This window comes from Hippopotamus amphibius, chromosome 2 (genome assembly GCF_030028045.1).
Source record: "Hippopotamus amphibius kiboko isolate mHipAmp2 chromosome 2, mHipAmp2.hap2, whole genome shotgun sequence".
Classification (NCBI taxonomy): domain Eukaryota; kingdom Metazoa; phylum Chordata; class Mammalia; order Artiodactyla; family Hippopotamidae; genus Hippopotamus; species Hippopotamus amphibius.
The window spans coordinates 44712096-44734354 of NC_080187.1; the positions used below are offsets into that span (position 1 = coordinate 44712096).

Below are 22259 nucleotides of genomic sequence, written 5' to 3' on the forward strand. Positions count from 1 at the left end.
AAGAAGAGGCAGCAGCCTGAGGAGGGATGGAGGAGCGACTGATATCTTTTTTCTTTTCTTTTTTCTAGTTCAAAATTCAGCAGTAAAATTAAATACGTCAGTAGCTTATCAGAACTCAGTGGGCTGATCCCAATGGACTGCATGCATATTCCAGAGCGCATCATCAAGTAAGTCCTGATGGTTTTGAAGATTAGGTAAAAAATAGTGCATGTCTGGAGAAGGAGAGTAGAAAATAATTCATTTCTAAAATATGGGGAAATGGCATTATCTTATATTTAAAACAAATATTAAGTATTCTTCAGTAAATATATTTCTTTTCTTATAACCTAGAGATAACTGTTCCCTTCTTTCAGATCTTCTTTCACATAACCTTCTATTGGTGTTATTGAGAGTTCCTCATTTTCACTTGAATTTACTGCCATTTTGGAGAAAGCATAAATTTAACATGAATCAGTATATTTGTTACTTGTGTCCTGCATGCCACACAGACACAGTAGGTTTTGTGCATAGCCTGGATTTCTTTATTGCCTTATATAAAGCAATTTATCTGCTTGACCCTAGGAAACGAGAAAAAAATTACCCTTTCTCTGTTTTCTTCAAAGTCCTTTTTTCTTCATGGTTCCCTTCAGCTGAAAGAGAAAGAGTGGTGGGTGGTGCAGTTAGGAATGACTTCCTTATTCGGCATAGGGTAAAGCCTGTAGGAAGAAAGCATGGATGCTGAAGGTTGTAGGATTATGCTGCCAAAATAATTAGAATAAAAAGGTAACTGAACAACTGCTTGGAGCTGGGACTTTAAAACATGATGCTGGAGAATGAACCCTCCTAACTGGTTCATTGTTGCAAAGAACTGTTGTTACTGTCAGTCCTGTTTTTCTTTCACTATGTCTGATTCACTAGCTTTCTGTGTAATTAAAACTGGGAGGAAGGTAACCATCAGCTCAGAGGAAACAGTCAAGGATACCCCATCTTCCTCCATAAAGTGGAGAGCAAAATTGACCTCCCAACTTGGGCTTCCAAGAAAGAGTCCCCTCGCTTTAAAAAAAAAAAAAAAAAAAGGCACAGAAACTGAAACGAGGGCTCTCATTCAATGTGTCTTTGCTGTGCTAGGCCTAGAAGGGCTCTATTTATACCCTTTATTTAATTCCCACAGTAAACCCCCATTTACAGATAAGGAAGATAACTTGGGAAGGGGACATTACTTACGCAAAGTATAAGTAGGAACACGGAAGAGATGGAACTATAATTCAAATCCTGGTCAGCCTGGCATCAAAATTCCCGAGCCCTTTTCTAGCAGATTTCTTTACCTCCCTTAAAATATCCATCCAAAGTCAAAGCTCAAAAGTAGCTGCATTTGGTTTTCCTGCATCCCAGTATCAGGTATGAACAGAGGATACTGATTGGTTTGAGAAGAGCCAGCTGGCTCAGCTGAATCCAGCAGAGTGTTCACGAGCTCCTAACAGTGGCTTTAATCCTCACTAGGTTCATAGAGTCCCCAAACCAGCACACCTCATAGCTCTGGCCTGCTGCCTCAAGAAAGGGACCCCCATCTTCAAATCCCCTCCAAGTTCTTTAAATTTAGAAGTACTGGAGCACCCACCTCCTATAATGCTGTCTCCCTTTGCAAAAGATGACAAGGACCTTCCCTTGCCAAGTGGAAATGAGCACTGGCCACTTTCTAGGTAAATGTGGCAATGCTTCCCCGATGTGGCAAGTGGAAGAAGAGAAGAGAGTGGGCTTGGGAGACTTAGCATTAGATTTGAACCTCCCACCTGCCTCTCTGAGACTTCAGGAAGCCTATTTAAAACTCTCAGCTTCAGCAACCATAAACGAGAGAGTAAGGCACAGTTAGTTCATGGATACGTCCTGAAGATTGAATGGGAACAATGTACCTAAAGCACTGAGGAAGCCTCCTGCACAAAGCTGACAATCCAGAATGTTATTCATTGTAATTGTGTTGCTTTTAGAGACTCGCTAGTCATACAGGGAAGTTTAGTTGAGAAGCTAAACATACGGGAGGCCCTTTTCGTTTGTCTACACATAACAGTTTTCAAGGGCTCCATTTGGGAAAAGTTTCTTTGGGAGGAAGGGCTCCATTTGGAAAGATTTTCTTCTGGAGGAAGAAATTTACAACCATGCACGTCCTCCCCACGTGTCCATGATTTCTCCTGTCTTTTGTAATGCATCTCCTCCAGATGTCCTGTCTCTCATTTCTGTAACTGACCCTCATTGCCTCATTTTCATATTAAGCCATTTTCAAATTGATAACAAGCATAGCTCCTTCCCATGACACAACAACATTCAGAGGATCTGATCTCATCCAGTCCAAGACCAATATTTCGCTGGGATGGAGGGCTTAAATGAAAGAAAAATGAGCCCAATCTGGAAAGAGACTTTTAATCACTGATTACAGTCGATTCTTATTTTTGGCAGTGATGTTTGATTCTTATTATTTGTGTCAGTGATGTTCTTACAAGCTTTTAATAAAGTGCTGACCATTGTTTCTAGGGGCAATACAGGGCTAAGGTTCTGTGAATACTCAGTCACAACATTTTCATTTACCGATTAATATATAACCTTGTTTTACATGCATTTCTGTTTAAAGATACCTTATTTGATCAACAGTGTTGATTCACTAACATTGAACTAAGGGCGAATAGCACTATATAACCTGTGCCTGAATAGAGCTAATCCAACATACATATCCTCCCTAAGGCACATCACAGCCTCCCTGTGCTTAGGAATACTAGATGGTACTTAGGCACAATGTTTGGGGAACATTTTAAATAAAGAGATCACCAGCAAAAAGCTCAAAAGTGAGAAAAACATAGCACTACACAGACTGTAAAAAGACTACTAGTTTGCAGCACGAGAGCTGAGACGAGAAGGCAGAGCCTCGCCTGGTTCCACTGGGGACCTACATGTTAGGTGACTCACGTTTCTGGCAACTCTGTGAACATCCACAAGTGACCATGAAAGTGCCACGGGTGTTGCTTTGGAGGCTGCAACTACAGTTTAGCAAGTAGGTGAATTTGCAGACACGGAAACTGCAAATCAGGAGCACTGGCTGTATATAATTATAAATTCGAAATCATTGATTACATCTAATAAAAGTAAGATTTCTCCCCAAAGGCAATTTGATTATGATTTGGGTAGGCTTATTCCTCTCATGTTTTAACTGTTCTGTAAAACACTGACCTGTCATTTTTTCCATCATCTGCTCATTTTCCTCACTGCATTCGTTTTTTTATCCTGTAAGGTATGATGAAGAGAGATCTTATAAGAGAAGTGTGAGGTAAAAATCTCCCGCTCTACAATTCACGCTGGGCCCTCTGTGTGTGTCCACCAGTGTCTTACTTGTGGGTGACCTCAACACGCTACCAGAGCAAGAGGTCCTGGCATCAGTCCCTTGTAGTATATCATTTCCAGTCTTTGTCTTGTGTGTAAAGAAAGCTGTTGAGGTCAACCTAATTTGCAACTGAAACCTACTAAACCAGATACGTCCCTGACTTGGCCCAGGCTGCAAGCTCACTTTAACTGTCCCCAACGGCTGCTGTGGCTGTTTCCAGCTTTATTCAGCCAGCATGTTGCCAATTTTCTTGCAACTTTTATATCTACTATTATGAAGGACTTTGCAAAGGAAACGTACGTAAACACTGATTTAATTGAAGGCGTGTGTCTCGGTGCTCCAAAGGTTGGTTTTTAAAAGCACATACGCTCCACTTATGTTTGGCTCTGCTTTGCTGAGTGACTCTCTCACGCTCTGCTTGCTTCTTTTTTTGTTTCTTTTCTACACCGATAATTTTTGCTCATGCAGACTGGATGAAGAACTGAGGGAAGGATCAGAAGCGGCTAAGTAAGACTGGGTTTCCATTCAGCAGCTGGCAGTGATGTTGGCTTGCATTTAAGGAATGAATTGGGAGAATCTGCATGCCTGGTGTTTTACTCTTCCGCCCTGATGATAATGCTGTCCTTTAAAACCTTCCTTTGTTCCATGATAGATGTAATCTCGGTTATTTGTACTACAGTCTATTTGCCCCCCACCCCATGATCTTGATTATCTTGTTACTGTTGTTTAATTTAAAAATATATCTATCCATGCAATTTGAGGCACCACAGCAAAAGAAACACATCACAGGCACTGCCACACACAGTATTACATCCAGATGATTGCTTGGCTATATTGAGGCAATAAACCTCACGAATTCACACTAATGCAGAAAAATGATGGCAAGTTGAACTTTGCAATATTTTTATAGAACCAAATTCATGAATTTCCAAGGTTTTTTTAAAAACACCGAATTTAGTGCTGGGAAATATAGCTTAACAGCTTCTGAGCTATTTGGATGAATAAAAAAATTACTGCTCAGTATTATTAAAGTATAGTTTTCAAAACAGCAAAATCATAACTTTAATGCAAATATAAAATGAATACATGCCAATGATTTTATTCAACTAACTATTTAATGAAGGAACCAGTAAGCTGTTAAAACCAATTCAAAGAGCATTTGAAAAGCAGATACCTATAAGTAGTCTATAAAGGAACATTAAGATAAAAATGTTGGTTTATATACAAAACTGATTAATGTTCAACAGGGCAATAAACTGTAACCTTAGGGTTATCTTTTCCCTGGGACAGAAATTGTTTGCATCTCTGCTCAATAAAAATCTACAGGTTAATATCTACCTATGCAGAGTTGTAAGATCAATAGAAAGTCGACTCAGCACTGCTTTTAAAGAACATCCAGTAATTTCCTTATTTCCAGGCCACAAATAATTTTTCTGACACTGTGTTAAACCTAGACAAGAATACTTGCTGTATGAAGCTTACAGTGTTGCTTACACTGTTAATTTTTATAACCCGTTCCTATTTTAATAGATACTGCAAAACCACAAAGCCTGGACAATGTCCAAACAGCTATACATTCTGAATAAGTAAGATCTAAATTAGTGAAGTTTTTCCTGCATAGGTGTAAATGCCAATTCCTCATGAAAACAGTCCATTTATTTTTTTGCTACAGCACACTTTCATAGCAGGTAATCTGTAGAAATTATTTGCCTATAGTATGGATCTTTGGGGTTAAAAAATCAAGGAAAGGTTTTCTGCTTTAGAAAGCTTAGCATTTGTGTAGTTTACTGTTAAACATTCCTATCCTCTAGGTTTCTTTCAAGATAACTGACACCCATTTAGACTAGCAATACTCAAAATTATATAAATTTTTACTCTAACAGAATCTTCTTGGTCTGTACCTCAAGTGTTAAAAATAAGAAGTTGTGAAGTAAGGAAGACGTTAGGAATCAAGGAGCCAGACATAACAAAGACCCTTTTAACATTTATCTGTGCTCAGATTGCACTGTATCGTGAGATTCCCTACAGAGAGAAACAGCGATTAATTTCCTTGTTGAATTCAATTTTTTTAGGATAACGTATTTATGAAATGAAGGAGCTGTTTTCAAGACAAAAGATGGGGAGGGAGCATCAGTAATTTTCCAGCCAAACCCACTATAGAGTCCTAGTCATGTGCTAGCATTACCATCAAATGGTGCCTCCTTCAATAGATATTCTCCCTCCACATTTCTACTCTTCCTGCTTAGCTACTATAGGAACACATTTGTCCTTTTTGGTTTAGTCATATAGCTTTCTCTTTTTACCCCTCAAATTCTTCACTTTGTTCACTTATCTACCTCCACGGACCCTCTCCCCGGATATCTGAATGGTCTTGAGTGGTTCCGAGATCTCTCGATCTCCTTCCTAAAGGAAGCAGCAAGCGCATGCCTAGTATACGGGGCGCTCGGTAAATTTCTGCTGCATGAATTGGTGAATGTGCACAAGACGAAGATCGTTGCTGTGGGGCAGTGGTTCTCAGACGTCACTGTGCATCAGAATCCCCTGGAGCACTTGTTAAAACAAGGTGTCCTGGGCCTCGCCCCCTAAGTTTCTGACTCAGCGGGCCTGAGAATCTGTACTTCTAACAAGTTCCCAGTAATGCCAGTACTGCTGGTCTCAGGACCTTGCTTTGAGAATCACTGCCTTAAAGTAAATGGCTGAATAAAAATAATGAGATTCGTCCTAGGAGGTCTATGCTCTTGCTTTGGATTCAGTGGGTAAGCCGCCTGTCCGAATTCTCCTCCAATTGATCCTACTTCTTCTGATGGTGACATTACAGATATGAGAAAATGAAATATAGTCACACACTTGAAAATGTGGAAGGAGAAAGAATTTTACTCTGTTGACCCCACCGATGATTGAAATCTCTCAGCATCCTACCATTTGGGCACGATAACTACATCTTCTCAACTACCTTTCAGCCTCTGAAGTGGTCCCCCAGTCCTTGGGCAGACTGTAGATGATGCTTTGAGGTTCAGAAAACATAGTCACTGCAGATCTGTGGTTAGATTCTAGAAGCCAGATAAACCAGATTCCTTTCACGAACACAGGCCCTCTGACTTTCCGTACAACCTTAACTAGAAAGCTTCAGGTCAGTTCTAACCAAACCAAACATATACCCCGTCGGTGAACAAAGTCTCTGCCTAGTGTTTTGCTTTAGTCCCACTAATGTTTTTAAACATTCACCCTCTCCCCCCCCCCCACACCCCACCTCCACCTCTAATTGACTTTCAGAAGGCAAGTTCCTCAGCCTGCCTTATTTTTTCCTTAAACCTTTAGTTCTATATAGGAAAGAAAAGACTTTTGAAGGATAAATTGTATATAGAGCGCTGTTCTTGTTTTGAAAATTGCAAAGAACCCATCTGTTGCCTTCGGAGTGACCAGTAGTACATGAACTGCAAATTGCTGTTTGCTTTGGAAGGATTACGCAAAGTTAAAAAGCAGAAAAGCTAGGTTTGAAAGACTGCCCTTTCTTGATTGCATTCCAGCTTTACTGGGTTTTTCTAGAACACTGTCAACACTTGCCTGACTGTCCTTCTTCACTAGAGTTGCCAAATACCCTCCATAAAAATACCACCACCAGAGAGAAGGTGGGGTGGGGGTGGGGGAAGCCCTCTGCCCTCCTCAGGGAGCTAGACTTCTGCCCTTGTCAACAAAATACCTGACATTAATAACTGAACCTCTTATCTGCAGACAGACACCTAGGTTCGTGGAATTATTCACATTACAAAAGGAACTCTCATGGAGAAAGGATCACAGAATCTCTTTAAATAGCATCTGTTTGCCAACAATAAAATATTTACCGGAGGGGAAAAGTTGAAGTTTAAGTATTAATTGGAAATTAGTAAAAGCAAATTTGAAACTGGCTAACAAAGGAATCACACAGAATATCAAAAGCAGCTAATATTACACAAGAAAGCATAAACACATTGATACCCCATAAGAAAAACTTTCCTTATTTTATATGGTTACATTTTTCTTCCTGAACACGATCCGTTTTGGTTAATGTTAGGACTCACTTGTTTGACCTGAACACAGTTTCAGCTATAAGGTATTTTTCTGTAACAATACCAAGGAAAGCTGACACTGGCATTTTTCCTCTTACTGTCTCGGAAAAAATCTTCATTGTTGTGAAAACAAAGCTAACTGTGTTCATGTGTAAATAAAATTAGGATGCTTGAGAGGGACTGTCCTTTGTGTATAAAATATAGTATTTGGGTTACAAATAAAAATTTGCAATATCATGTTCCCTGAATAAGTTAAATTGAAAAGTCAGGGAAAAGAAATAATAAGGACAGAAGAGACCACTGGAGGTGTTTGGAGTTCTCACTCTTCCTTTTTTGTTTCTAAATCCGGAGCACTTACTATATTTCAGAACTGATGGCAAAAGAATCAGAGCTTAATCTCATCATTTGTGCAGGTGTGGACGTGTTCAGTAGTAGCAATGCGACCACACTAAACAGTTTAAAAAGCCCAAATCTGTCGTGTTTACACAGTGGTAACAGTGGAGAAAATGTTTACTGCTTCCTTTTTTTTTTTTTTCCCTTGCATTCAGAACTAGCTGCCTTTACAATGACCCAGAAATGTCTTCTATGGAGAAGGAGTAAGAATTCACCATTAATAACAACTATGTGGTTACTTATATTATTGTATGGCTGGGCTCTGAAAGACAAAAATACATTGAGGATTGGGTAAACACCGTTTAGATGTTCAGCTTTCACGTTCTCTATTCCTGAAATTAGAAACTTAAAGAGAAATGTGCCAGCTTAAGACCGTCTCATTCATGATCACCATTACATGTCTTAAGAACAACCTAAGTCTTTACTTGGCATTCCATTTTTCCAGTCCAAAAATGAGGAGAAAATGAGTATTAGAGCCAGGCGTAAAAGCATTTGGACAAGAGGAATGCCCAAATGCTTTCTGAATTACATCATTCATATTTTAATTAGCAAAAGTAGGGACTTCCATTTGAACTTATTATATTGGTGGATGGGAGAGAAAAAAATCCTTGTTTTGAAAATTCAAGAGGCAGTTGAGTCTGGATGGAACTTTAGAAATGACCTGGTCCACCTAGTCTCATCCTGTGAGATGTAAAAATTGAGCATGTATTGGGGCCTCTGAACCATGTGCCAGGTTCTATGTAAAAAGCTTCACGCACTCTATCTGATTTTTATCCTCAGAATAAGCCAATGAGGTACATTTTGCAGATAAGGAAAAAGAGCAGCAGCAAGATGAGCTGACCAGTCCAGTGTTCTACAGCTGTAAGGATGGCCCAGAGCTGGGAGTAGAGCCTTTTCAGGGCAGTTCTAGAGCCAGTGGTTTTGAAATCAGAGAGAGGTGGTCTTAATGCTGGAATGGATGTTCCACCTCCGATCTAACAGAACACCAGGGAGGACAAAATGTGTTGCCTAAGACAGCAAGAGTTCATTACTGTGCCCGTCAGTTTCAGGGAATAAACTGTGGTCACCGTCATGCTCTCAGAGAACCTGGCCATCCAGTCAGGGGCTCCTAATTGGGTATGAGTTGTGGAGAATCTAACATTGTCCTTCTTCACAGGAATCCAGAAGGAGGGGCAAAGGTCACATTTAAATGTATCTGTTATTGTCACATTTTGTTCTCTTGTGGCCTCCTTTCCCTGGAGGAAGTCTGAAGGGAAACTGGAAAATCCCAGGGCACTGGGTCTGTAGTTGTCATGGTGACCTTGCAGTTTAAGGAAGTATATGCACACAAACTCGAGAGAGAAGGTCTTTACTGAAGAGTATACAAAGAACAAAAGCTGTAGAGGACACCTTTGATATCGCGCAGCTACTTTTCTGAAAGTTACACTGGTCCCATCTTTTGGCCATAAAGACAGCAATTGCCTCAAGCAAACTGCCACGCGAAAATTCCGCAAAACAAAAATACCATAGGCCCTTGGTCCATCTAATTCTTTTTGCAAATCATCCCTCCCTCAGCAAAACAGCGCCCCCAAGAGCAGAGTCCTGCGTCCACAGTTACGGAGCTGCGTGGACGCTGGCCCTCACTAGCCTACAGCTGCTACATCTGCGGGCTTACCCACTCCTTTGCCTTGTCTGGTTTGCGACTCATCTGTGTATAGGGCTGTTTGGGTTGGGGAGAGGGCAAAGCACTGCTTCTTGTTGGGGTTCATTCCAGGGCTGGGCATGGGGGCGGGGAGGCTGCAACTTGTTAATGTTACTTCCCACTTCTTAGGAAATACTCCTTTCCGGCTTCCCCTTTCTTCCTTACCAGGCACACGATCACGGTGTGGAGGGTGAGAGACGGGATGAGGGGCCAGAGCGGCTGAGATTTTTTTCTGCTGACTTTCAGCCCTGGGTTTCTGGCTTTCTTCAGGATCAGAATAAGAGGCTTCGTTTACCTTCTGGTCCCTGAGTGGAAGCATTTTATACCTTCTCTAGCTAGTACTACATGGATAAACTGCAAAATGGGCAAAGGTTCTTCCAAGGAGCTCAATTAGGCCAAGAATAAAATGTACTGTGTGCTGATACTGTAGTGGCCTCTCATTTTCCTGAGAGAGAGAAGGGAAGGTTAAGCCCATCGTCCCACAGAAAACATGAGAGTTTCTTTTTATCATTAAACAAGATTGTCAGACGCTTTGTAAGAAACCTCATTTAACACACATGAGAAATTATCAGAAAGTTGCTATGTCTCACTGGAAAATTAGTGCTAGAAAGTGAAGCCCATCTGCCCAGTGAGAAACACTCCTTTCATATTTCAATTCTGATTAAAAGTAAGTTTTTTTCCAAAAAGCATACTATGTTTAAAAGTAGCCCCAGCTGCTTCACTCTCAGGTTTGGATTTTATTTATTCATTCATCTCCTAAAACTTGCAATATGACTTTTTATATCCTTACACACATAAAAAGCGTACATGATCCAGGAGAAGTGGTTCTTTACGGGGAGACTGCAATTAGTCGCATCGTCCATAGCTTCACTAGCTGCACAAGACAACTGTTGTCTCGCAGATGAATCTTCAGTGTGGTTTCCTGTATTTACTTACATATCACCCACGTTTGACCATCTCTTGCTCTTTCCATAGACTGGGTTATTAAATTTCAATTTTTCAGCTTGTTTACCAAAAGCTGAAGGGTTAAATTAAACCCTAAAAGGTTTACCAAAAAAGTCAGTATGAAAAATGAGGTGTTTTTCAAAATGGTGTGTTTTTTTCAGCTTTTTATCAGGTGCCTCGGTGGTGAAACAAAGTGACTGTGCACTTTAAACTTTTCAAGACAGTTTCAGGTATTCTGACCCACATTCACACTTTTCAGACATTGTGCCCCAGTGTGTTGATTTAATAAATATTTTCTTGGTCTGTGAAAGAAACTGAGCTGCAACCATCTGAATAAGAATAAAATTCCAATCATCAATCAAACTTAAAACATTCTTTTGGGAATAACTGCATCTGGGAAGTACATTTTTGAAGCAAAAACAAGTCAAGAAGGACCTGTTTTTTGTAAAAACATACTAGAAAAAGATCTAGGGGTCAGAGTGGATAAAAAGAAGACACCTCCAGAGTAAAACCCTGCTGATAAGAAAACAAGTCAGATCCTTGAGGGCATAAAAAAGAGATTACTATCCAGACCACCTGGCCTCTCCTGACAATCAGCATGGCTGGATTTGGAAACTCCCAAAGGAGACAAGATTATTGTAAGTAGAGTAATTAAGCAGAGAGAAGATTTTTCCCATTTCAGAAAGATACTGAGCTACTACTACTACTCTATTACTAGTACTAATATTACTGCTACTAATAATAGACATGTACTATGTTTTCATTATCTACAATTTAAAATGGTTTAGACTTAAGCCTTAGCAAGCCGTGAGAGAGATATGATTGTTCTACTTTACAGATACAGAGATGGAGACTTTGAGAAGATGCGTAACTTGGCCAAGGCTCCAGAGCTAATAAGTGGTAGAACTGCTGAGGGTATTTCAAAGGAACTGCAGGGGTTGGCTTTATTTGCAGAGCTGCGAGAATGAACACGGCCCAGCTGCTGCAAATTCCACAAGCAAAGCACAGGAACCTTTGCAACATACAGACTTAGGGCTCAGGAGGGAGGGCAGATCTAAGTGAAATCCACATATACGTCCCAAATTGCCCATTTCAAACAAAGCATTTTTCTTTTCTCATGGTGGAAATTCTTCCTCTGAGTGTTCACTGGCTATAGCCCTCTTTTGCTCTGGTAGGTTCCAGGAAGCTGTGATATGTTCACAAGAAGTGAAAGAGAGACACAAGTGGCCTGAAGACATTTTAGGCTTATTCCCTAGATATTTGGGAATTCAATAGACATTCTTTTTTTAAGTCTTTTTTTTTTAAGTGAAGTATAGCTGATTTACAATGTTGTGTCAGTTTCAGGTGTACAGCAGTGATTCAGTTTATATATACATATATATGTATATACATATGTATGTATTCTTTTACAGATTCTTCTCCCTTTACCTAGAGATTATCATACTAAGTGAAGTAAGCCAGACAGGACAAATACCATATGATATCGCTTATATGTGGAATCTAACCAAAAAATGACACAAATGAACTTACATATAAAATAGAAATAGACCCACAGACATAAAAAAACAAACTTATGGTTACCAGCCTCAACAGACATGTTTTAAAACAAGCTTTTCTTAGGTTATAAGAATCCATGTCATTAAAGTAGCTGTGCCCCTTTCAGGCAAATCCTTTGGCTTTAGAAAATGTTGGAGGGTGAGAGTGAAAACAGTGGAGTCACAGCCGGCGAGTCACTCACATGTACCCTGGAGGGGTAAGCGGGTGCCTCACACCCATGGACACCTCACACACGGTTCAGAAGCACACAGAACCAAGCACGTGCTGTCACAGAAATGACAGACGATTCGGGAGCGAGGTGGCCTCTGCCTGCGGGGGGGGGACGTGTGGGCCAGGGTAATGCTAGCACTCGGTTTATTAGTCTTTTCTAAATTATGGTAAAATACACCTAACACAAAATGTACTATCTCAACCATTTGTATGTGTACAGGCTGGTAATGTTGAGTACATTCACATTGTTGGGCAACCAATCTCCAGAACTTTGTTGCCTTGCAGAACTAAAACTCTGCCCCCATTAAATCACAACTCACACCCTACCACACCCCACCCTTCCGTCTCTATGAATTTGACTGCTCTAGGGACCTCATATAAGCGGAATCACACGATACTTGTCTTTTTGTGACTGGTTTATTTCACTTGGCACAATGTCCTCAAGGTTCATCACTGTTGTGGCAACTGGGATAAAGGCTAAATGACATTCATTGTGTGTATGGACCACATTTTGTTATCATTCATCTATCGACGGACACTTGGGTGGCTTCCACCTTCTCGGTACTGTAATGATGCTGCTGTGAACATGGGTGTAAAAATGTCTGTTTGAGTCCCTGTTTTTAATTATTTTGGATATATACCTAGAAGTGGAATTGCTGGGTTCTATGGTGGTTCTACTTGTAATTTTTTGAGGAAATTCCATACTCTTTCCCATAATGGCTGCACTAATTTACATTCCCACCAACAGTGCACAAGGGTTCCCTTTTCTCCACATCCTCATTTTCTGTTTTTTAGAAGCCATCCAAGTGGGTGTGCGGTGGTATCTCATTTTGGTTTTGACTTGTACTTTTTAAATAACAGCTTTACTGAGAAAGAATTCACCCATTGAAACTGCACAGTTCAGTGGCTCAACCTTGTCACTGAATTGTACAACCAACGCCATGATCTATTTTAGAACACATTCCTCACCTCAAAAAATAACCCCATAACTCTCCAGTTCCCCTGACCCCAAGTTCCTGGCAATCACCAGCCCACTTCCTGACTCTATATCTGCCTCTTCTGGGCATTTCCTAAGAATGCACTCACATGCTTTGGGGCTGGCTTCTTCCATTTAGCCTCATGTTTCCAAGGTCATATATATGGTAGCAAGTTTCTAACTTGTCACATGTTAGAAACATACTTTTGATGAATTTAACATAAATTTTTTAAAACTCCAAGACAAAATATCTAGGGGGGGAGAATCAAAGGTGCTATAGGGCATGAGAAAAGGTCAACAGTGGTTTTCTTTGGCTGGTGGCCAAATAGGTGACTTTTAAATTTTGTTTTTCTTCATAGTTTTCTGTATTTTTCAAAAACAAAAAACAAACATATGCTTCTTTTATAATGGGATTTTTTAATATTGGAGGGTTTTTTGCCATTGTTTTATTTTTTACCACTGTCTTACTACTTAGCGCTTGTCAGATGTTCCTTATTTCAAGCAAATCATTTATTTGCCCCACAAGAAGGCCATTTACTAAAAAATAGGTGGATTTCCAAAATGCAATAATATTCCTTATCTTAATCCACTTAAAAGTGAGCCTGCACACAAGTCTTCTGCCCCCTAGATCATTTTGAAAGGTGTAAAATGCTTCCAGAAAGTTTGGTATAAATAGATTCCATATTTTAAAGAAGATTGTGTTTTACCAGATTTGTCTAGTATAAGAAACATGCATGATTTATTTTCAGTTAAGTCCTCTGAGGAAAAAAAGCAAGCACAGGAACCCCCAAATCATTACTGTTTCTATTCAGTTTCTCATGTTTCTCATTTTTCTCTTCCTTTTTTTTCCCCAAAGTATTAATCTGAAGCTAAAAGAAAAGCCCTAGTTGGCCATGGCTGGAAGAAGAGGATGCTTTTCTGCTTCGTGGTTCTGTTGAAACATATCTACCTGGAAGAGACAGGGCTGATGGTACTTTTTTTCCACTTTGCACTACCTGGTGCCATTCTAAATTTCTAAGGGGAAAAACAGTAAGAGAACTTGTTTACTCTTAACGTGTTTTATGAAATTGTGTGTATTTTCCTATTTTGCCAATTATGTGCCTCAAAGATTTTAGTTGAATCTTAGCAAGAAAGTAAGACCTTCCATTTCAATATTTGTTAACCCTCGGTGCAGTGCTATTTCGTCTCTTAGACTGGTATTGACCACTCAGATAACTTCAGTCCACTATTCATAGAGTGGATTTGTTTCCATAGATTAGCTGGATTTCTCCTTGGTGATCATTTCAGGTTTAAAATACACAGGGCTCAACAGTCCCTAGGAAAGTTGTCCCCACATAACTCCGTCTTTAAAATCCTAAGCTTGCTTAAAACAGCCATAAAGTAGACACAGGTATGACACCATGTCAGCTAAGTGCCCACTTGGTTCTTGTCCACATGAATCACCTCTAACGTCTTTAAAGGAAGCCAGGCTTTCTAATTCACATCAGTTTTATTTTAGTTATCAAATTGGGCATCATGTTTTCTGTGAATTGGTCTTTCTAAAAAATCATCATTTTTCCAGTGAATGTTGAAGACCTCCACATTGAGAAACTTAAGGATCAATGTCCCCATGTCTAGTAGCTGTCTGTGCTTCAAGCCATAGACTTAGTTCAAGATGTTACACTTTAAGTGCCAAGGGCTCTATGTAAGGTGGCCCACTCAGAAATTCATCATGTGGTAACATGCAGTTATCTGCATTTCTCACGTGCGTTATAGAAAGTAATCTGCTTAAACACACGCTAATCATAGGTTTAAAATTAAATATGCATATGTACTATCATTTGCAGAATAAATCTTTGTAGTCTTGCTATGCCTTTGAGAATACCAGCGTGACTTAGAGTCCATGGGCCTCTAGCAGAGGGAGGGGCTGGTAGATCCAGCACCCCGCCCTGTTTCCACATGGCCTTCTAGTCACACTTTGGGGTTGGAAAAAAACCTTTTTTTAATACTTCACAACACATGGAAGAGATTCAAATTTCATTCCCCGTAAGTAAAGTTTTATTGAAACACGGCCACACAAATTTGTTTGCAGACTCTCTGTGGCTATTTTCGTACAACAGCAGCAGAGAAGAGTAACCGCCACAGACCACAGGCCCACGGAGCCTAAAACATTGACTCTCTTTATAGAAAGTGTTTGCTGAGCCCTGTGCCAGCACGTCCATCCTCCCCGCTCCCCACTGTATTCAGATACTGGTTTCTCTAACAGAACGTACAAGTGAGGCTGCAAACTAATTTACTCTTAAAAAAGAAAATTTTGGCACTCACAGTCCATAAAATGCATGGCCTGCTGAAAAAGGCAAGAAGTCCGAGCCACAAACATGTGGCTCTGGTTGGGTTTACACAAACCAAAGCGAAGCCTGCTTAGAAGGCTTTTGGCTGTACAGAGTTGTTGCTGAGGTCTTGCCCTTACCCTGGAAGCTATTCTCAGTCTCCAGTATCAACTATTAGTAATAAGCTAGCAAAAATTAAACTATAGTGGAGAACAGGGTTCCACCATCGTCTGAGTGTGGTAACTACATCCGGGAGAGCTATCTGGGACACTTCGAGCCCTGGGTATCAATGAGCTTTGAAATGCTTTGAAGTAGACATCTTTGCACAGGTGACAATTTCACTGCCCTCATCTGCTTCATGTCTGCCCCCCACCCACCTTCCAGACGTGCTCTCATATACACAGGTCAGCTCTCTTTCCTCCCTAAGCTACCGTTATCTATGTCCCCCTCTCGGTCCCTTTCCACTTGGTATGCTCTTAAACCATTCTTTTGGGTCTCCTTCCTCATAACATCTGGCTTGTCTGACAGAAGAACCCCTGGAGCACATCCTCTCCCACAGCTCACCTCCACCTTTGGCAGCCCAAATTATGTGCCTCCCACACTTCCAGTTTGTTCCCTGTTGCCCTGGCATAATTACTAACGATGCTCCCTTTCGCTCAGCCATGTCCCATTGTGGAAGAGAAATTACATGGTCCCCCAGCCACAGGAAGTAATGAAGAATCCAGTGTTCAGCTTAGCGGTGTGAACCTGAGAACACAGAGCTGTCCATAAAGGGCTCTTGTGATAGTCAACCAGACAGGACAACAGTCTCACCATTCACATATTCTTTGAACTTGTCCAGCCTGTTCATGGAAGGCTACTCAGGTGGTATTCTGTTCAGAGCTTCATCTTCCTACATGGAAATTATGAGCATCTTTCTCAATCAGTGATTTTGTTTGGGCTGTTCTACGGGCTGCATAACCATTCTGATAGGCGTCTGCTATTTTATTATCTTAAAGAGACTAATTTAATTGCACGTGCTAGAGAAAAGCCACCATGTGCATTCCAACCGAGTAAATAGAAGCCTAGAAGAATCCTGAAAAAACAATCCCTCAGCTGATGATAGGTAGACAGATGTAAACATTCACATCATTAGCTATCTAGCTCTTGCATTCTGGACATTCTTGCTTTGGTTCTGACTTCTGGGAACGGTTTGCACTTTTCCTCTAGATTTGTAGTTAAGGGAACCAAGGGGTCAGTGGGGCAAAAGTATTGTTTTCCCAAAGTGGCTACTGCTTTTCGCTTAGCTCCTTGATTAAGAACAAAAATCTGCACAGAAGATATCATCAAGGAGAAAGAAAGTTTGTTTGAGGGCAACAGCTGGGGGTGGAAGAAAACCCGGAAGTTCCTGCTGAAGCCATACAATGTTTTATGGGGTTATCTTCTAAGACATAACTCTGACATGTGTGAGGGAGTCACTATTCCAAGCCTTTGTATTATTAAGCTCTTGTTTTAAGTATTCAGTTACAGTACTAAGTTTGCAACCCTCATCTAATTAATCACAATGCCTCTGTAGTTTGCTCCCTTAGAAATGTTTAGATGTGCACAAACTAATCTTTTATATATTTAAAGGTTTTTTCTACCATGTATTGGATTGCTCAGAATAAAGTATCTACTAGGCCTTTGTTTCGGTAAATAAATTCTACCTAAATAGTGCAAATTAATAATATAAAGATATGTAACAACACTATATATATATATATATATATAGCCTCTCTGTATAATTCAGAAATAAAAATTGATTCCACAAGTGATGGCTTTCTTCCTCTGAGTCAGCAAGAATCTATTTCTAGCTTCACTTCGCAGGAGTCTTATCTGGATATCAGTCTAGCTGGGCACTCGGTCCTTGAGGACAGCATAAATTTTGGCTTTCTTATCACCCAAGTTTTATTCCCTTTTCATTTTTGCTTTCCATGCCTCAGTGAGCTAAGCTTCCAAAATGTGTTGTTTACCCTCCGAGTAAGCAGTTTCTCACTTTGGAAGCATCTCCGTGTTTCATGGTTACTTGATTTTGTCAACTTCTCCTTTCTCTGTCTCTTGCCTTTTCATAGCATATGTTTATTTTTTACTTAAAATGCATTAAATGCCATTTTAGTTTTAGTTTTTTTGCTTGTTTGTTTTTTACTTTCACAGCCATCAAGTGGTGTTGGGAATTACTGCTAAGATTTTTTTTTTTAAACCTAATAAACAAATGTGTACCTCTGCCTCTCAGAAAGTTGTTGGAGTAACCAAATGGGACGTTGCTCTACAAAAAGTGAGACATTTCATGTTCCTGTGACCTCGGAATGAGTCCTGGTGAATACTGTCCTCAACCCAATGAAGGGAAGAAAGTCAAGAGAAGACTGAGAATTACAGGCAAATGAAGGGCATGACACTACAAGGTGGACTGTTACATTCATTCTGCTCCCTTCACCTAACTGGTCACGGGACTGCGAGGCAGGCTAGGCATCCAGCACTAGGAGAAAGGATGGGTAAAATGTGGTGGACACACACTATGGTATATTACACAGCTGTTAGAAGCAGCAAATTACACATTGATGGAGCAACACTTACATCATAGGGTAAAGTGGAAAAAGTAAGAACTCGGTATTTATAGCACAGTGCTATTTATATAAATTCTAAACCTACACACACAAAACAATGCTACCTATTATGCAAGGTCCAAGCATATTTAAAGATTTAGCACGCTCATTAGAGTGTGGGAGTAGAGGTAGGATTGGGGACCCAGAATGAAGGTAGGAGTCTAATTAAAAGTCAAAATAAACAATAAATAAACCTTTTATAGGCTGAAGTTAAAAGTACATAAAATGAAAATACCTTAAACTTTCAGCCACACATCATGGAAAAGCCGTGTTAAGGTGCTTTGGGTTGTCAAGGGGCTGTTCCCTTCTACAACTTCTCCTGCAGTTGTACCATCTCCCTGCACTGGCAGCATCAGTGCTGCTGCAGCTGTCAGAAGCCTGCCCTGGGCTACATCACCCTGAACAGTCACGGAGCTTTTCATTAAACTGGGCCCTTTTGACACATCCGTCGTCACAAAGCGGTAGGCTTTACAGAGCAAGGAAATTGCCCTGTGAAGCTAATTTTCCTAGAGTTTCACTCACATCCATTCAAAACAATTCTCTTTAGCAAAGAAAAAATATTTTTTTTAAATATAACCGTTTTAATGATACTCAGATGACAGACACTAATAATTGCCATCCACTGCCTCTCTTGCCTTAGCCCCAGTAGAGACCTGCACCCTTGGTGCTTAACCATGCCTTCCTTGTGAAACGCTTTTCCCATAGATTGGTGAAGTGAATTTTCCTTCCCTGCGCACGCCACTCCCCCACCCCCATTTTTGTTATCTATTGCTACATAACAAATTACAGTGAATGCTCATTATTTGAGGCAGTTACATCCTATAAAGGCAATGAGAACACTGAATTAGTGCATAGAACCATTGCTCCTAGAGGAAATACAGGGTCACATTTCCATCAACTGATTGATACCTCATCTTGTTTTATATGTGTTTCTATTTAAATACACCTTCTTCAGTATATATTGTTGACTCATCAACACTGAACTCACAGCTAAATCCTGAATATAACTCATGCCTGAACGAAGCTTATCTAATACACGAATTTTCTCCATGAGACACATCACAGCCTCTTTGCACTTAGGAACATTGGACAGCACTTCAGCTCTATGCTTGGGGACCATTTTAAAGAGTTACAAAAATCACAAAAATACCAAAAACAAGGCACTAAATAGACCGTGAAAAGGACTGTTTTTACAGTATGAGGACTGAAACCAGACGGCTGAGCCCTGCCTTGTTCAACATCATCTGGGAGCACGCACATCCAACACACTGTCACCACTCAGTACACGTCTGTAAGTGACCATGCAAACAAGATGAATATGGATTTGGGGTTACAAATAAATTTTAGTGAGGAGGCGAATTTGCAATTATGGAATCCTTGAGTGATAAAGATCAACTGTATCCCAAGACTTAGCAGCCTAGGGACTTCGCTGGTGGCGCAGTGGTTAAGAATCCACCTGCCAATGCAGGGGACATGGGTTTGAGCCCTGGTCTGGGAAGATCCCCACATGCTGCGGAGCAACTAAGCCCTAGAGCCTGTGCTCCACAGCAAGAGAAGCCACTGCAATGAGAAGCCCGCGCACTGCAATGAAGACTAGCCCCTGCTTGCTGCAGCTAGAGAAAGTCCAAGCACAGCAACAAAGACCCAACGCAGCCAATAAATTAATTAACTAATTAAAAGAAAAAAAAAAAGACTTAGCAGCCTAAAACAACACACATTTACTATCTCAGTTTCTACGGATTGGAAACCCAGATACATCTTGCCTGGCTCCTCCACTTCCAGGTCTCCCACAGGCTACACTCACAGTGTTGGCTCAGCGCCCCTCACAAGACTCCATCAAGAGGGGTGACATCACCAAGATGGTGACATTGGTCATTCCTGACTTTGCTCCCTCTCACAAGAGGTTCGCCTGAGACAGAATCTGTCTCCAAGTTCATTCACATGGTTGTTGGCAGGATGAAGTTTCTCAAAGGTTGTTGAACTGAGGGCCTCATTTCTTGCTGGCTGTTAGCTGGAGGTTGTCCTCAGTTTCTGCCTCATGGTCCTCTCCAACATGGCAGCTTGTTTCATTGAAACCAACAAGAAAGAATTTGCTAGCAAGACGGAGGTTATCATTTTTGTAACCATATCACAGAAGTGATATCCTGCCAATTTGCTGCATTATATTGATTAGAAGCAAGTCACTAGATGTAGTCCACATTCAAGGGGAGAGAATTACACAATCCTGAATACTGGAAGGTGCAAGTCATTGGGGGCCTTCTTAGAAGTTGGCCTACAATACCCCCCGAGCCTTCTGCAAATCCTCTTTGAGCTCCTCTTGTTTCCTCTCACCTACAAGTGGTGATGTTTCTCTATGTTTCTCTTTTCTTTGCTTTTCTGCCATTTCCCCGATGACTTCAACTAGCACATCTCTTCAAATTATTCAAGACCTGGTTTCAAACCCAACCTCCAAACACCCACCATCATTTTCTCACTCAGTCTCTGTGCTCCCTCCAGTCTCTGGGGTGAAAAAATTAAATTCTTCCCCTTCCATGACCTGATGAGACCATTTCTCTCCTATCCCATTCTCACTGAAACCACACATTCTGGGAATTAAATCCTGGTTTTGCTTACCAGCTGTATTACTTTGGACCATTCAACTTCTTTGAAACTTACTCATTTTTAAAATGTGGATAAAACGCTCATCTTACAAGTTTGTGTAAGAGTTAAATGGGATTTAAATATCCAGCCCAGTACTTAATACATAAAAGGCATTCGATAAATATTAGTTGTTTTCCCCACCCTCTTCTTCATCTTCCCACTCACTCAGCCTTTTGTCTGTTAACTTGCCAGCTTCTCCAAATCCATCGCCAACCCCACCTTTACTTTCTGTCAACCATGTTAGCATCTCATTTCCTCTCCTGCCCCCTCGTTTAAATAGACTAATTCTCTTTAATCCTCTCAATATAGCCATTTTATGCCATCCTCTGCCTTACTCCACCTCTAGCTCCTTCCAAGCTTTCCATCTCTTATCTTCTCTCAGTTTACCTCTGGTTTTTACTTTTTATTTGGAAACAATCTCAAACTTGCAAGAACAGAAGAAGAAATTACTTTTCCTGAAATATTTGAGAGTAAGTCATCTACATAATGCCTCCGCACCCCTAGATGTTTAGAGTACTTCCTGCAAACAAGGACATTCTCCTTGTAACCTAATACAACTATCAAAACCAGGAAATTAACACTGAAACATTACTAGCATCTAATCCACAGGCATCATTCAAGTTTCACCTGTTGAAATATATCCTTTAAGCAAAAGGATCCAGTTCAGAACCACACGTGGCATTTAGTTGTCACATCTCTTTAGTTTCCTTCAACCTAGAACAATTCTTCAGTCTTTCCTTGACTTTCATAACCCTGACACTTATGAAGATCTCTCACAGTATTCTGTAGAATGTCCCTTGATTTGGGTTTCCTTGTTGGATTCAGGTTATTCATTTTTGGCATCTATAACTCAGAATTGATTTGTGTTTTTCTCATTGTATCCTTGTGATATTCATTTGGACACTTGAAGATGCTGTCTATAGGGCTTTTGATGTCAAAGAACACAGAGCCAGATTGAAGAGGCTCCAGCTGGATAGATTTGGGACAATTTGAGGATCAAAATAAATAATCATGCTAAAAGATTACAACTTATTGAATAAAGTAAGATTCCATGAGTTCATATCATTCTGATATTAATTAATTAAAAGTTTAATGAACAACAGGATAGTTACATATACTTAAAAGCACCCCCCCCACCCCAAACACTTACTAACTGCAAAAGGCAAAAAAGTACTTTTATGGGCAAAGACTCATAAATAGCTTTCCTATTTGAAAACTGAACACAGGAGGAATTTCCAATGATTTCTAATATAAAAGCATTTGAACACTTTATGTTTAAAATTATTTCCTCACCAAAATGACAATTTCCAAAAGTTCATACTGGTTAGCCATCATTTTCTTATAAACAGAATGAACAAATTTTGTATAGTTTCATATTGGTTATTTGCCATCATTAGAAGTAATTCATGATAATTTTCTAAAAATTGGAAAATATAGATGAATAGGAAGAATAGGAAAGGAAAATAGCCTCTCCTGCTATCACCACCTGAACACAAGCACAAGTAACATTTTGGTAGGAACATGATGCTTGCGAG

At 40.3% G+C, this 22259-nt stretch overlaps 1 protein-coding gene across 4 annotated transcripts in view; it reads left to right on the top strand.

The window, feature by feature from the left end:
* PRUNE2 (prune homolog 2 with BCH domain) overlaps window positions 1-17547 on the top strand; it is a 271291-nt gene extending 253744 nt beyond the window's left edge. The window contains exons 16-19 of one of the 4 annotated variants that reach the window (XM_057721032.1): window positions 69-167; window positions 3257-3292; window positions 7941-7988; window positions 14011-17547. In XM_057721032.1, the coding sequence (XP_057577015.1) occupies window positions 69-167; window positions 3257-3292; window positions 7941-7988; window positions 14011-14041 (214 nt within the window). In that variant the 3' untranslated portion in view covers window positions 14042-17547. Of the gene's footprint in view, window positions 1-68; window positions 168-3256; window positions 3293-3814; window positions 4673-7940; window positions 7989-14010 lie in introns of those variants that run through there. The other 3 variants (XM_057721034.1, XM_057721033.1, XM_057721035.1) reach the window with 3 other exon arrangements.
* Window positions 17548-22259: the final 4712 nt, after the last annotated feature.